Source organism: Haliotis rubra, unplaced genomic scaffold (assembly GCF_003918875.1).
Source record: "Haliotis rubra isolate DU_JTF1 unplaced genomic scaffold, ASM391887v1 Scf195, whole genome shotgun sequence".
NCBI lineage: Eukaryota > Metazoa > Mollusca > Gastropoda > Lepetellida > Haliotidae > Haliotis > Haliotis rubra.
In genome coordinates, this window is record NW_025765947.1 from 365356 (window position 1) to 379900 (window position 14545).

General features: G+C 39.3%; 1 protein-coding gene across 1 annotated transcript in view; it reads left to right on the forward strand.

Moving 5' to 3' along the window:
- The window catches only part of LOC124274839 (serine-rich adhesin for platelets-like), a 217870-nt gene that overhangs the window by 43605 nt on the left and 159720 nt on the right, over positions 1-14545 (forward strand). The window contains 1 exon segment of the mRNA XM_046710203.1: positions 7080-7281. Coding sequence (XP_046566159.1) covers positions 7080-7281 — 202 coding nt within the window.

Below are 14545 nucleotides of genomic sequence, written 5' to 3' on the forward strand. Positions count from 1 at the left end.
GTGTTCTGTTTTTGCCTGCACTACTGTTTTGGGATTAAATATAATTGAACCGGACCGATCCTTACAACAATGGGGATGAAAGCTATAGCCTGCAGTAGAAAAACAAGTATGCCAGCACTTGCTGGTAAAAAATAAAAAAAATTAAAGTAAAGTTTATCACATTTCGGTTATTGCATATAGCAATATCAAATATACAAATATGAGTTATTTCAAAATATGGTGACATTTTTAATTTTACTAATATTGCATGTAGCATCATATGCATACACAATATTGCATGTATATAAATATACAAAAATGAATTGTATGACAGTGTGATGAAATTTTAAATCAGCAAATACATAAATATGTGTTAAATGTTACACCAGGAAATAATTACTTTTGTGCACTGTGCATTATACATAAATACATACAAGTGTATTGTTTGTTTCATATGACACAATAATCACATTCACAATCCCACCAGATTGTGCAGTTTTATAACCCCATGCCTCGATCATGTCATATTTGATTACTTTTAATAACTAAGTTGACTAATCATTATGAACTGTGTTCAGTGTGGTCGGCTAGTGGGTACTGAACTCCACTTACTTAAACAGACTATAATTGTGCAGGCACTGGACTGTTAACCCTAATCCGCTTGTAGCCAATTGAAGTGCAGGCAAAGAGAGAATACACCTTAAATTATAGGCGTAACATTCCCTCTGGATTATGGTTGCCTTTTTCCTGTGGATTCCACAGACACATACAGAATGGAAATGAAAATTTTAACTAAGTCATAGCTATCCCTAGTGGTATGCTTAAAAGAGTTATGCAGTTATCTCCCTTAGCTTATCTCACAACGTCAATCAGTTAGTACCTCAGAGTGAAATAAAAGTGTATATCTCTGTTACCCACATTTAACTAAGTCATAGCTATCCCTAGTGGTATGCTTAAAAGAGTTATGCAGTTATCTCCCTTAGCTGTGACATCACAACGTAGTTGTTGAAAACCTCTCATAATTTTTCTGTATATATTAGTGGTAGTCCAGCATCAGCAACAGAGAGTAATTGCTATAACACCCTGACCTCATCCCCATCCTCATTACCTCAATATTATCACCTCACCTCACCTCCTTCCTGTCTGATTGTTTTCACAGTCATCAGTTAGTAATGAAGGCTTTACGCCGTTTTTAGCAACATTCCAGCAATATCACGACCGAGACACCAGAAATGGGTTCACACATTGTGCCCATGTGGGGAATCAAACCCATTCACTGTGCAGGGGTTTATTAATATAATTGTTTCACTCAGCAAAAATGGAGTGAGTGAGTTTAGTTTTACACTGTTGTTAGCATATTCCAGCAATATCACGGCGGGGACACCAGAAATGGGTTTCACAAATTGTACCCATGTGGGGAATGGAGCCCTGGACCCCCATTTCACAAAGCTCTTGTAGGCCTAAGATCTCATAACTGTCCTCGTAGCATTCCTACCTCCTATACTGCAACATTGACTTACGATAGTCGTAGCGCTACGTGAGCTTTGTGAAACGGTGCCCAGGTCATCAGTGTGATGAGTGAACACTTTCACCACTAGGCTAACCCACCACCCCATCAGCAAACATGACAACCACAGGAACATCGCTGCATGGTCCTGTGGTTAACTGAAAAACAATCAGTTAAAATCTTTCCTCAGTAAATTTTCTGTCATTCATTGCCCTGCTATTTAAAATTTTGCTTCAGGTGATGGGAACACCTTGGTTCTCATATTTACTGGCCATGATTAATTGCTTTATGGCATTTGACCATCAGACCATCATATTTGTTCTATTTGTTGACTGGACAGTTAATGTGTACAATAAGACTGCTGTTACATATATGAGGTGTATGATGAGAAACGGTTGTGTTACATATATGAGGTGTATGTATGATGAGAACGGTTGTGTTACATATATGAGGTGTATGATGAGAACGGTTGTGTTACATATATGAGGTGTATGATGAGAACGGTTGTGTTACATATATGAGGTGTATGATGAGAACGGTTGTGTTACATATATGAGGTGTATGATGAGAACGGTTGTGTTACATATATGAGGTGTATGATGAGAACGGTTGTGTTACATATATGAGGTGTATGATGAGAACGGTTGTGTTACATATATGAGGTGTATGATGAGAACGGTTGTGTTACATATATGAGGTGTATGATGAGAACGGTTGTGTTACATATATGAGGTGTATGATGAGAACGGTTGTGTTACATATATGAGGTGTATGATGAGAACGGTTGTGTTACATATATGAGGTGTATGATGAGAACGGTTGTGTTACATATATGAGGTGTATGATGAGAACGGTTGTGTTACATATATGAGGTGTATGATGAGAACGGTTGTGTTACCACCAAAACTGACAGTGCCAGATACCTACAGAGCTACAGATAACATTTTGGGTAATTGAGTTATGTACTCGCTTGTGTTCATCTCAGTGGGGTATCCTAATTTTCCTTTGAGTAAACAAATAAATTGTACCCACCTCACACAAACTCATTTGGGTATTTTGCCATTTTCCATTGATTGTAAAAATCTAATAAAGTTTAAATGTTATTTATATTGGATCTGTAATATGAGAAACGACAAGAAAGACTAAAAGTTGCCAAGTTCATGTGTTGAAATAGAACCTCTGAATATACCTCAGTTTATCTATCCACCGGTACGCAAGCTATGATTAGACATTTTTGTGTGTATGCATGTAACATCACATTTAGTGAGTATTTACAAAAATTCATGCATACTTGTACGCAATAGACTTAATATGTATTGAGTTTTCACATAAATATTTGCGTAATTAATGTGGATACGCAGCTTATCTGTACCTCTGTACCTATCATCTTAGGTTCAAATCGTGATTATGTAAACCCATGAAGATCCAGGTTAGAATTGATCTTCAGTAGCCCATGCTTGTCATAAAAGCCGACAAATGGGTTCGGGTTGTCAGGCTCGCTGACTTGGTTGACACATGTCATGGTTTCCCCATTGTATAGATCGATGCTCATGCTGTTGATCACTGGATTGTCTTGTCCAGACTCAATTATTTACAGACTGCTGCCATAGACTGCTCAAGAAACAAGGCAACACGTTTCGATATTCTTTGCGTGTGGGTGCTTGTGAACCACACGCAGATGTGAGAAAGGGTTTTCAAGTGGAATAGAAATCTAATGGTGTCATTATGGCCTTTCAGAATAAGGTAATATTATTTGAAAGTTAATATTAGTTCAGTAATCAGTTACTGTACATTATACTGTTAAAGAAAACGCCCAGTATTCTCATAACTCAAAGGTTTCCAATGCTGTTGTCTTGAATGTTCATTTGAAGACCATTCATGCCTGTCATCTTGGATCCTTATTGAATATTAAAATAAATATACGAGACAATTAATTCAAGTTCAACAAGTTAATTACATCTTCCAAAGAAATGGCACATTTCATAATAATAATTATTGTATTATATTGATTTTTAAACACCTTTCCCATCATAAATCAGGTCAGAAGAGCCACCCCTTTGATGTTTAATTTTCTGATTATAATAATGTCATTACACTTGGAGGCTATGGTGACTCACTGGGAGTTCTGGGATAGTGGTGAGGGAATTAGTACATATGTCTACAATAGGTACATCTGTAGGTGAGTCAGGTCAATTTTGATGAGGTTGATACATTTCATTCTGGTCAGTGAAGCAGATAATAAAGCAACTTTGTGGCCATGAGATGTGGAAAGATTGGAGACGAGCTTAGCAAAATGATATTGCTTGATTTCATGCAAACATGTGGGATACATCAGTCGGGTAGCTGTAGCATGGTGACTAGTGCTGAGAAATGGGATGTGTTGAATAGAAAGTCCAAGTTATTGATGGTTTTGTTGTCAAGGTCATGTGATGGCTGTTGTCATGAGATGGTGACGCACCAGAGATGAGAGAAAAATATGACTGCTGGATTTTGCATGGACATGGATATATTTCTGTTGAGTAATGAAAACAAGGAATAATATTCTGGAACATATATGTGTTTAATGAAGGTCCTTTGGTTGTTTTGTTGTCAAGGCCAAATGATGGTTCTTGCCTTCAGATGTTGAAGTGTCAGAGATGAGAGAAGAATAAGACTGCTGGATTTTGCACGGGCATGTTGGATATAATTCTGTTGAGAAATGAAAGCAAGGACACAGAATAATATGTGACATGTTTTGAATGAAGGTACTTTGATGGTTTTGTTGTCAAGGCCAAGTGATGGTTGTTGCCTTCAGATGTTGAAGCGTCAGAGATGAGAGAAGAATATGACGGCTGGATTTCATAGAGACCTGTTGACTTGTATTTCTGCTGAGTTACAAACACATGGATGCAGAATGATATTGTGGAACAAAGATTTGTTGAATTGACATCATTGATGGTTTTGTTGTCAAGGTCAAGTGATGGCTGTTATCATGAAATGGTGAAGTGTCAAACATAAGAGGAAAAAAAGACTGTTGGATTTTATACAGACATGTTGGATATATTTCTGTTGAGTAATGAAAACATGGATATTGTGGAGCATATATGTCTTGAATGAGGATTTTTGTGCCAAGTGATGGCTGTTACCTTGAGATGTTCAAAACATCTGAGATGAGAGAGAACAAAAATAATACTGATTTCTTATGACCATGATGGAAACATATCTGTTGAGTAATGAAAACATGGATGAGATGATATTGTGAAACAAAGATGTGTTGAGTCCTTTGAGGTTTGATTATCAAGGCCATGTTGTGTCATGAGAAACATCAGTGATGAGAGAGAAAAATAAAGCTGCTTCATACGAATCTAATGGAAATATATTTGTTGAGTGATGAAAACAAGGACACAATGATTTTTTGGAACACAGATGTGTTGAATACAAAGTCAGTGATGGTTATGTTTTCTAGCCTGTGGGATATCTATAATGGAGACTGCATTACGATGACTGTAACAGATTACCTTTAAGCTTGCTAAAGTTGTTCAGGAAATAAACTGTACAGATGAATGGAGTTTGCTTCCCTTCGGAAGCTGGATATCATATCTGGGATGAATTTTACACACAAGTAAACATTATTTCAGGGATTAATTTCTGTTGACTTTGCATGTTTTGAAATGGTGCCAGTACATGATGCTGATATCCTTACAACTACCTGTGATGTTAGGACACAAGAGTGGAGACAGTTACAAATGTTCTTTAAAGGAAATGTGATTCCTATTTCTGGTGTCTACTCTGTGATATTGATGGAATATTGCATATAGTGGTGTAAAACTAGACTCACTCACTCACTCACTCACCCATGAAGAAAAAGCTTTGGTTCATGAAGTGGTCCAATGCATAATATAAATTAGGATGTCTTTTGTTTTAGAAAGAATAGATAAAAGTAGAAAAATAACAATATTTTTCTCAACGCCATGTTATGTAATTGCAGTTTATCTCTCATTTGATACACTTTTACAAAGCTCATGATCAGTTGATGATGCACTTGTTTTATGTTATTTGTCTCATGCCAAGTAGCATCTTGTGAGATCAAGGAAGTACCCTTCATCGCATGTAGAGATATGGCTTCCACTGAGTACATATGGACGCTGTTAGCAATTATAGTAAATACAGTATATTCTGAACTTGAATTGGTTTCTAGCTTTGTTTCAGTGTTGTAAAGTGAAACTGCAGTGCCAGAGAATAATCAGTCTTGAATATTATTCTGAAACACATTCTGGCTTTAAACGTGAAAGGTAAAAATAAAAGGTAAACATTAATATGGATAGATCATTGAAAATCAATGACGACACCAGGTATTAACAGACAGCATGTCAACTAGTAGCAAATCATACAAAATGGCAGTTTGTGTCATTTGAAACAGGACATAAAATTTGAAATGAAATATTATTTTATTGAGGGCATTTTGATTTAATTGTTATTTTTGAAAATTTAATTAAAACCTATGCATAATATCAAGATATGTTGGTGGTTGTATATTGTGTTCTATAAAATAGTGATGCTTTGTAATAAGGTCTTATGCGAATGTCAGTCGTTCCCTGGTGTTTGTAGAACTTGTTGAGATGATCCATTAATTAGTTACATCTAGAGACGTTACACAAACCTTCAACTGAGAGTAAATACTATCTCTACAGTGGGAGACGTCCAGTGAGGGACATTGTGATGGTATTGAGCTGAAGTGTCCAGAAAATGTCACAAGATGGTGGCAAGATGTGCTACGAATGTCCAGGCGTATTCAGATGTCTGTGTTTGAATAAAACAGGAAATATCTGTTGGGTTTTGTGAAGACTTGTAGATTGGAGGATCTTGTCTGCTTTCTAGTCTTGTTCATTCATCTGAAGAGGTTATATATCTGTGTGTTAGAAGATTACCTTGTGTCAACAAATTGAGATGTTCTGGAAATGATACCAAAATGGCTTCCATGAAATGGTTGCAAAGTAAACTCTTACAGGTACCAATTTGGGGATTACATTGTGATAGGATACTCAGTCATCCAAACTGTGGCACCAGTTGAAGTTTCAGCCATGAAGGAACTTGGTTCTCTGGAATATGGACAGTGTCTCATCTCTGTTGTGTACAGCAACATTGTTGTGTCTCATTTGAAATATCCATAAGTGACAGTGTCTCCTCAGCAAAGCGTGTCTAATTGTCTAAATTTATCAACCAATGACAGTGTCTCATTTTTGTTGTGTATAACAATGAAAGTGTGTCTCATTTGAATTATCCAACCAATGACAGTGTCTCATCAGCAAAGTGTGTCTCATTTGAATTATCTTTCAGTGACAGTGTTGTGCACATCTGGAACATGTGTCTCATTTGAATTTATCAACCAAAGACAGTGTCTCATTTTGGTTGTGTAAAGCAACAATGTTGTGTCTGATTTGAACTTCTCCATCAAAGACAGTGTTTCATTTGTGCTGCATATGACGAGACTGTTGTGTCTGACATTAATTTCTCCATCAAAGACAGTGTCTCATTTGTGCTGTACATGTCGAGACTGTTGTGTCTGATATTTATTTCACCTCCACTGACAATGTCTTGTTTGTGTTGTGTACAGTTGAGTGGCCGCGATGAGACGCACCTGAAGACATTGTACGTCGATGCTGCGATGGAGTACAAGGTCAGCAGCTACCGCGTCATCGTTGAGTCCACCAAGTCCATCCTCAAGCTGGACAATGGCAGCCCAACTGTCACCAAGTCATTTGAAAACATGTTTGAAAAATATGAGTCTGTGGATCCGTCGGCACAAAAGCCAGAGGGTGAGTAAGCATGGAACATTTCCGGATCTTATGTTAATTACAAGAAGCTACAAGCCATCATGATGAATGAAAAAATATCTGAACAAAATTATCCTCTCCCTTTCTCTCTCTCCTTCTCTCTTTCCTGCTCTCTCCTTTCTTTCAGATTCTCTTTCATATTCATTCATTCATTCATTGATTCATTCATTCATTCAGCAGGGTTTATATGATTCATGTTGAATGAACATTTTTTTACACAAAACATGTTATTTTCTCTCTCTCTCTCTCGGTGGGCGTAGCCCAGTGGTTAAAGCGTTGGCTCGTCACGCCGAAGATCCCGGGTTCGAATCCCCACAGGGGTACAATGTGTGAAGCCCATTTCTGGTGTCCCCCACCGTGATGTTGCTGGAATATTGCTAAAAGCGGCGTAAAACCAAACTCAGTCAGTCAGTCTCTCTCTCTCTCTCTCATGTTTCTTTCATTCATGTTCACTCTCATACTCACTTTTCATTCATTTACTCCCACCTTTCATTCATTCATTCATTCACTCACTCACTCACCACCACCACCACCACCACCCCCCCACACACACTTACTAACTCACTCACTCACTCACTGAGCAGAGTTTATATGCCTCCTACTATTCAGTTTGCTAAGTGTATTATGGAGAATATCCAACCAGCTTTGAAGAATTAGGGATCACCAGTCCAGTGTGAAGGAATGTAATCCTCAAGCCTTTCCTTTCACAAGCCAAGCCCTTTGCTAGACTTTCATTCATTCACAAGGGTGGTGGGGTAGCCTAGTGGCTGCTCGTCACGCCAAAGACCTAGTTTCGATTCCCCACATTGTTACAATGTGTGAAGTCCATTTCTGGTGTCCCCAGCCGTGATATTGCTGGAATATTGCTGAGCATGGCGTAAAACTAAACTATGGAGTTTCCAGTATCCTAAACTTGTTCTGTTGGGTTTGTTGTCACAGATACTACATGCACTACAAACATACCGGTACTCCAAGTACACCTTTCTGTATTACGGTACAAAAATGTACCAACTGTTGAAGATTCAGATTCATCTGGCTTTCAGCAACCCATGCTTGTCACTAGAGACACCTAATGGGACCGAGTGGTCCAACTTCGTTGATGCATGTCATCGAATTGCAATTACGTAAATCGATGCTCATGACATCACTCACTGGATTGTCTGGTCCAGATTTTTTTTCTCTATTTCTCTTTTTTGGTACAGATGTGATCAACGGCCCCTGGTACAACATTGATTGGTCCTTTACACAAGTATATAGATATAGGGTATTGCAGAGATGTACATGAGGTAGTTCACTTTACTGTAGCATGTCTAAGCTGCGAGTCATGGTAAATACAACAGGCCAAATTTCTAACAACAGATGTTTGGTTAAAAGACATGAGCATATTATATTTCATTACCTACAAGGGCGAAAATATCGGGGTTCATATTTTTCATACGATGCCCTAGGGCAAAATATCACTTTGTCATGGTGACGTGACGTCATGAACAATGCTATGACGTCATGTTTCTTCTGTGACGTTGCGTTCTACATGCGATGACGGCAGGTAGCCTGCCTATGTTTGAAAGTAGATTTGGGTTTATTTACCTCAATTTGACGACTTCGGTAATAAACAAAATATTATATTCGTGCCCATATCATACTATGTTTACTACACTCGTGGCTAAATATCGGCATATCCCTCGCTCTCGCTCAGGAAATACCAACATTTAGGCCCTGTGTCGTAAACATAGTATGTCACAGGCATACATATAATATCCTCTATTTGTCACAGTAGGATATTCATAATATTTCATTGAATTGCAATTGTATAGATCGATGCTCATGACATCACTCACTGGTCCAGAATTAATTACAGTTTGCCATCACTAGCTGGTATGTTTCTGACTGCGACATTAATAGAAAATTTAATTAAGAGTTCAGTACAGATGTATCACAACAGGTTCGTCCACAAAGCGATCTAAGATGATCATAACTCCTGCACTTTAGCGTAGGCTTACGTTAGTCCTAAGCTCAGGCTAAGTGGAACGGACCCTCGTCACTCAAGACGGAAATGATCAGATGTCTCAAAACATCTCTCAACTCTTTACCTTTTGCACCGCATGTCTGGAACTAAATGTGGCTGATTTCACACCTCTCTTCCAAACATCAGCATGTGAGTGCCAGTCACTTTGATGCCCGGAGATAAAAGTGAACAATTACACATCAAGCAGATCTGTTTCTGTTCCCTTCATCGCTATAGTTACAAAGAACTCACCGCTTCCCTGTTGACTTTGAAATGATTTTGGTAAAGGGAGGTCTGCATCAGCATGGAGGAACTACTAATTAAAGGCCTTCAATTGTTATGAAGAGCAATTAATATTTCTTGCTGAAGGAATATCAAAAATTTATAAAAGAATTTCTGTTTATTGGCTATTTTTTGTGCATAGAGCCTTGCTTTAGTAACAGGCACTTTATGATTAAGTTCAATGAAAATAAGTTGAAAAAAGACCAAAAAATCTTTAATAAAATAAAAAAAATTATTATTTGTCTTGTAATGCCATAATGATACTTTGACTGGAGTGAGTGAGTTTAGTTTTACGCCGCTTTTAGCAATATTCCAGCAATATCATGGTGGGGGACACCAGAAATGGGCTTCACACATTGTACCTTTGTAGGGAATAGAACCGGGTCTTCTGCATGACGAGCGAATGCTTTAACCACTAGGCTAGCCACCACCCCACTTTCACTGAAGTTATTATAGGTGAGGTTCAGCACAGTGTGAATGGATTTTCATCATCATCATCATCATCATCATTGTCGGTAACATCTTGTGATTACAACCACCATAACAACCTCCATTACCAACCCCATCGTCGTCGTCATCATCATCATCATCATCATCATCATCATCATCATCATCTTCATCATCATCATTTTGACATACATACCGGTAGATATATGAATATGGTAGCAGAGTTTTGCCTACTGCTACTGTTCCACCTTCAGCTAAAGCACTGACCCGAGTGTGGGCAGGTATGTTGTCTACGTATGTTAGCAGGTGTAACAATGCCCCTCCCCTGCTGCCCCCTAGTGGCAGACATGCTGTGCGGTCTCATCTTTCGGCTGGCATTTACCCACGCACACTGAGGAAAGTCGGTGAGCACCGCTTCTTGTCAGGGTGCAGATCCGATGGCGCCAGTGACATGGCACCAGATGGAACATGCTACATTGGTTTGGTATTCTGTTATCACGCCAGAAATATCACGGACATTTGAATGAACCAAGGTCGTTCGGTGAGGTTCAGTAAATACGATGCTTTGTCATATATACATGTACCTTGATGCGGATGAGAGGCTGTTGGAAGTGGGTCAGGAATCACTTGAGTGGATGAGAAAGGAGTCTAGACAGTTGTGGAAGTGGATGAGCAACCAGTCTAGAAGTTGGAGTTGAAACAGTCTAGAGGGTGGCAGAAGTGGGAGAGGAAACAGTGTAGTAGGGTGGATGCGGGTAAGGAACCAGTCTAGAGGATGGAAGCAGGAGAGGAACCAGTTTAGAGGATGGAAGCAGGAGAGGAACCAGTCTAGAGGATGGAAGCAGGAGAGGAAGCAGGAGAGGAACCAGTCTAGAGGATGGAAGCAGGAGAGAGGAACCAGTCTAGTGGATGGAAGCAGGAGAGGAACCAGTCTAGTGGATGGAAGCAGGAGAGGAACCAGTCTAGAGGATGGAAGCAGGAGAGGAACCAGTCTAGAGGATGGAAGCAGGAGAGGAACCAGTCTAGAGGATGGAAGCAGGAGAGGAACCAGTCTAGAGGATGGAAGCAGGAGAGGAACCAGTCTAGAGGATGGAAGCAGGAGAGGAACCAGTCTAGAGGATGGAAGCAGGAGAGGAACCAGTCTAGAGGATGGAAGCAGGAGAGGAACCAGTCTAGAGGATGGAAGCAGGAGAGGAACCAGTCTAGAGGATGGAAGCAGGAGAGGAACCAGTCTAGAGGATGGAAGCAGGAGAAGAACCAGTCTAGAGGATGGAAGCAGGAGAGGAACCAGTATAGTGGATTGAAGTGAGTGAGGATCCAGTCTGGATATTTGTGGAAGTAGATAAGGAACCAGTCTAGTGGGTGGTAGAAGTGGATGGGAAACCTGTTTAGAGGATGGAAGAGGGTGAAGAACCAGTCTAGTGGATTGTGGGAGGTACTATTCTAGGCGGCCATGTAAGTGGATGAGGATGCAGTCAAGAAATGGTACAAATACTTGGCAGATGAGTGTAATCCTCCTGTCTGTACCATGAAAAATATCTAGCTTCACTCTTGCCAGAAGTTGTCATCAATGGGGTGCAGGCTGTGGAAACTGCACTGCATGTCAGATTTACATTTCAAACATGAGGGGAGGCCAACTGGCTCTTCCTCGTGCTCCTGCAGGCCCAGTCCTCCATCAGTGATGTCTAAGATTTGATTCCTTGAAAGTGATACAAGGTTGAGTAGTTAACAGTCTGCCAGTTCGATGTTCCAGTGTTTTACTCCCTTCCGAATTTAAACATTAGAGTCAAGCATACAGCATAGCGATCTCGCTGTTGATGATTTGCTTGAAGTCACAGAAACAAGTTCACCTGTTGAGATATATGCAATAAATAAAGTAGATGCAAACTGGGCATCAGATCTGGAGGAGAGACCTGTAGCATTTCACTCGCTCACAATAATCCATGCACAAACATGCCGCCACTCACCGGGGATGTGAAATGATATTCACTTCTTTCAGCCATTTTTTACATGTCCAATGTTTATCGATAATTTATCGATATTTAGTTAACGATCATCGAACTCTATGGTCTATATCGATAGTAACCCTAGTAACAGGAAGTACCAACTTTTGGTGTCTTTTGGATGACACAGCCAGGGCATCATCCAGCCACAGACCTCAAGCTGTCCAGTCACTGTCCACTTGACCATCAAATGAAAACAACAAGAGCTAAAATATAAAATATTACATTCGGGTTATTGTTTAACATCCACATCTTTACGTGAATAATAGCATATGGAATTGTTCATTTCTGCCAAAATGAGGCCGTCTGCCACCGATAAGGGTCCCACCATAGCTGCAAGGCAGAGATGTTTCAGGTGAAGTCAAGGTGAAACAACACCGTCGACGGCACGTAAACGGACTGGATGCTATCCGAGATGACATCACACGTTCCAGATTGGCGTGGTGAATGTACGTCAGACAGTGTAGGTGGATGCTGGTCATGAGCACAGGAAGCGTGCCGTGAAGAGCGTACGATTGTTTCTCTTCTATCTATTAACTCGGCACTGGTATTTACTCTCAAAGCAAAGGGTAGAGAAACAGCTTGGAGCTCTACTTTATCGCCTTTTTGTATCAGTTTATGACAGCCTGAATCAATACAGGAGCATGGGCAGGATAGGAAAGCATTTTATCTTTGACTGGAAAGAAGAGAAATATTTACCTGTGCTGGTGTGTTGAGAGCTGAAGGGAATTAATAGAAGTTGTCTACTTGATTTGTGTCCCAGTTCCTCTTGACCTTTGTATTTTCATAGATTTATCTAGAGCTGTCATGGGGTGGTGGGTAGATAAGTGGTTAAAGCGTTCACTCATCACACCAAAGGTCCGGGTTCAATTCCCCCCATGGGTACAATGTGTGAAGCCCATTTCTGGTGTCCCCTGCTGTGATATTGATGGAATATTGCTAAAAGTGGCATAAAACTAAACTCACTAGAGTTGTTAGAGGCTGTCGCTTTCAAAACCCCAGTTAATGGTAGAGCTAATCTATACACTAGGAAACATGTAAATCAGGACTCATCCATTTGTATATATGTATTACACAAAAAGTCATCAGCTCTTTATTCCATTACTGAAGAGGCCACAGGCCTACAGTACAAGGTATGAGAACAATAATGGCATACAATCACAATGTTTGCAAACGTTGTTTTCTATGTTCAAAAGCATGGTGGATATACATACCAAGTTTACGAATATAAGTTGTATTATTACAGTTTATTATCAAATTAAATTTAAACATGGTAGGATATGAATAGTAATATTGTGGTAGACATTTTGTCCTTAAATCAGCATAGTAAGGACATACCAGCAAAAAGTGGAACTCATCTTCAATTACATTTAGTGCACAAAATTTGCACAATCTGTTTTCTCTTGGAATATTATAATATCTGCCCTTCTCGGTCATAAGATCATGTGAAGAGCATCTAAATCTGGATAATGAAACGTGGAATTTTCTAAGATTAATATCGTGGAGGTATTGCTCTGTATGGAAAAAGGATTTAAAAGTACTGTAAAAAGTGGATTTGGGCGACTGTATTAAAGATGAATTCCAGGTCTGAATGTACATATCTTTTACATATAACCAAATAACCTATAGTTATGGAGAAGAATCAGCTGGTCCTTAAAATAAATTATTTATTTGTTTGTTGGGTTTTTGTTTGTTTGTTTAATGTCACACTTAGCAATATTCAAGCTATATGGCAGAGGTCTGTAAATAATCGAGTCTGGACCAGACAATTCAGTGATCAACAGCATGAGCATCGATCTGCGCAATTGGGAACCGATGACATGTGTCAACCAAGTCAGCGAGGCTGACACCCGATCCCGTTAGTCGCCTCTTATGACAAGCATAGGTTACTGAAGATCAATTCTATCCTGGATCTTCACCTCTTTTGAGAAGTATTCTTCCTGAATTTCCATGTATATTGGGAAACATGTGACACAGATCTCGCTTCGATAAATACCACAAATACCAGCAGAAACATATGTATGTTATTCCAGGTGGACATATTTACAGGTGATATGAAGAGCTGTGGAAGCAGCTGAACGGGGATATAAATATATATATATTCATGAAACAGTTATGAAACATATCATTAGCTAATGGACATTGGTTAGTGTATTTCGGTATGCACATGTCACATATGTAAACAACACCATATTAATGTTGCAGAATATTTGAACAGAATACAGTTTTAGACACTGGTATTATGCACTGCAACAGATACTGTACAGCTAAACACTTTTATAGGTGTATGACTGAGATGAATAGTACTGCAAGTTAGACCCGACTTGTATTTGTGTTATAAAGACTTATCACTGTCAACACATGGCCTGTTAACATCAATTCACCATCTGCCAACTTACCATACATCATACTAATGTATTCATGCTTTTCACCATTCCATTCATCGACTATCAGATTGATCCATCTATCCAACAGTGTTACTCCCTATAATTCATAATCCATCCATCTG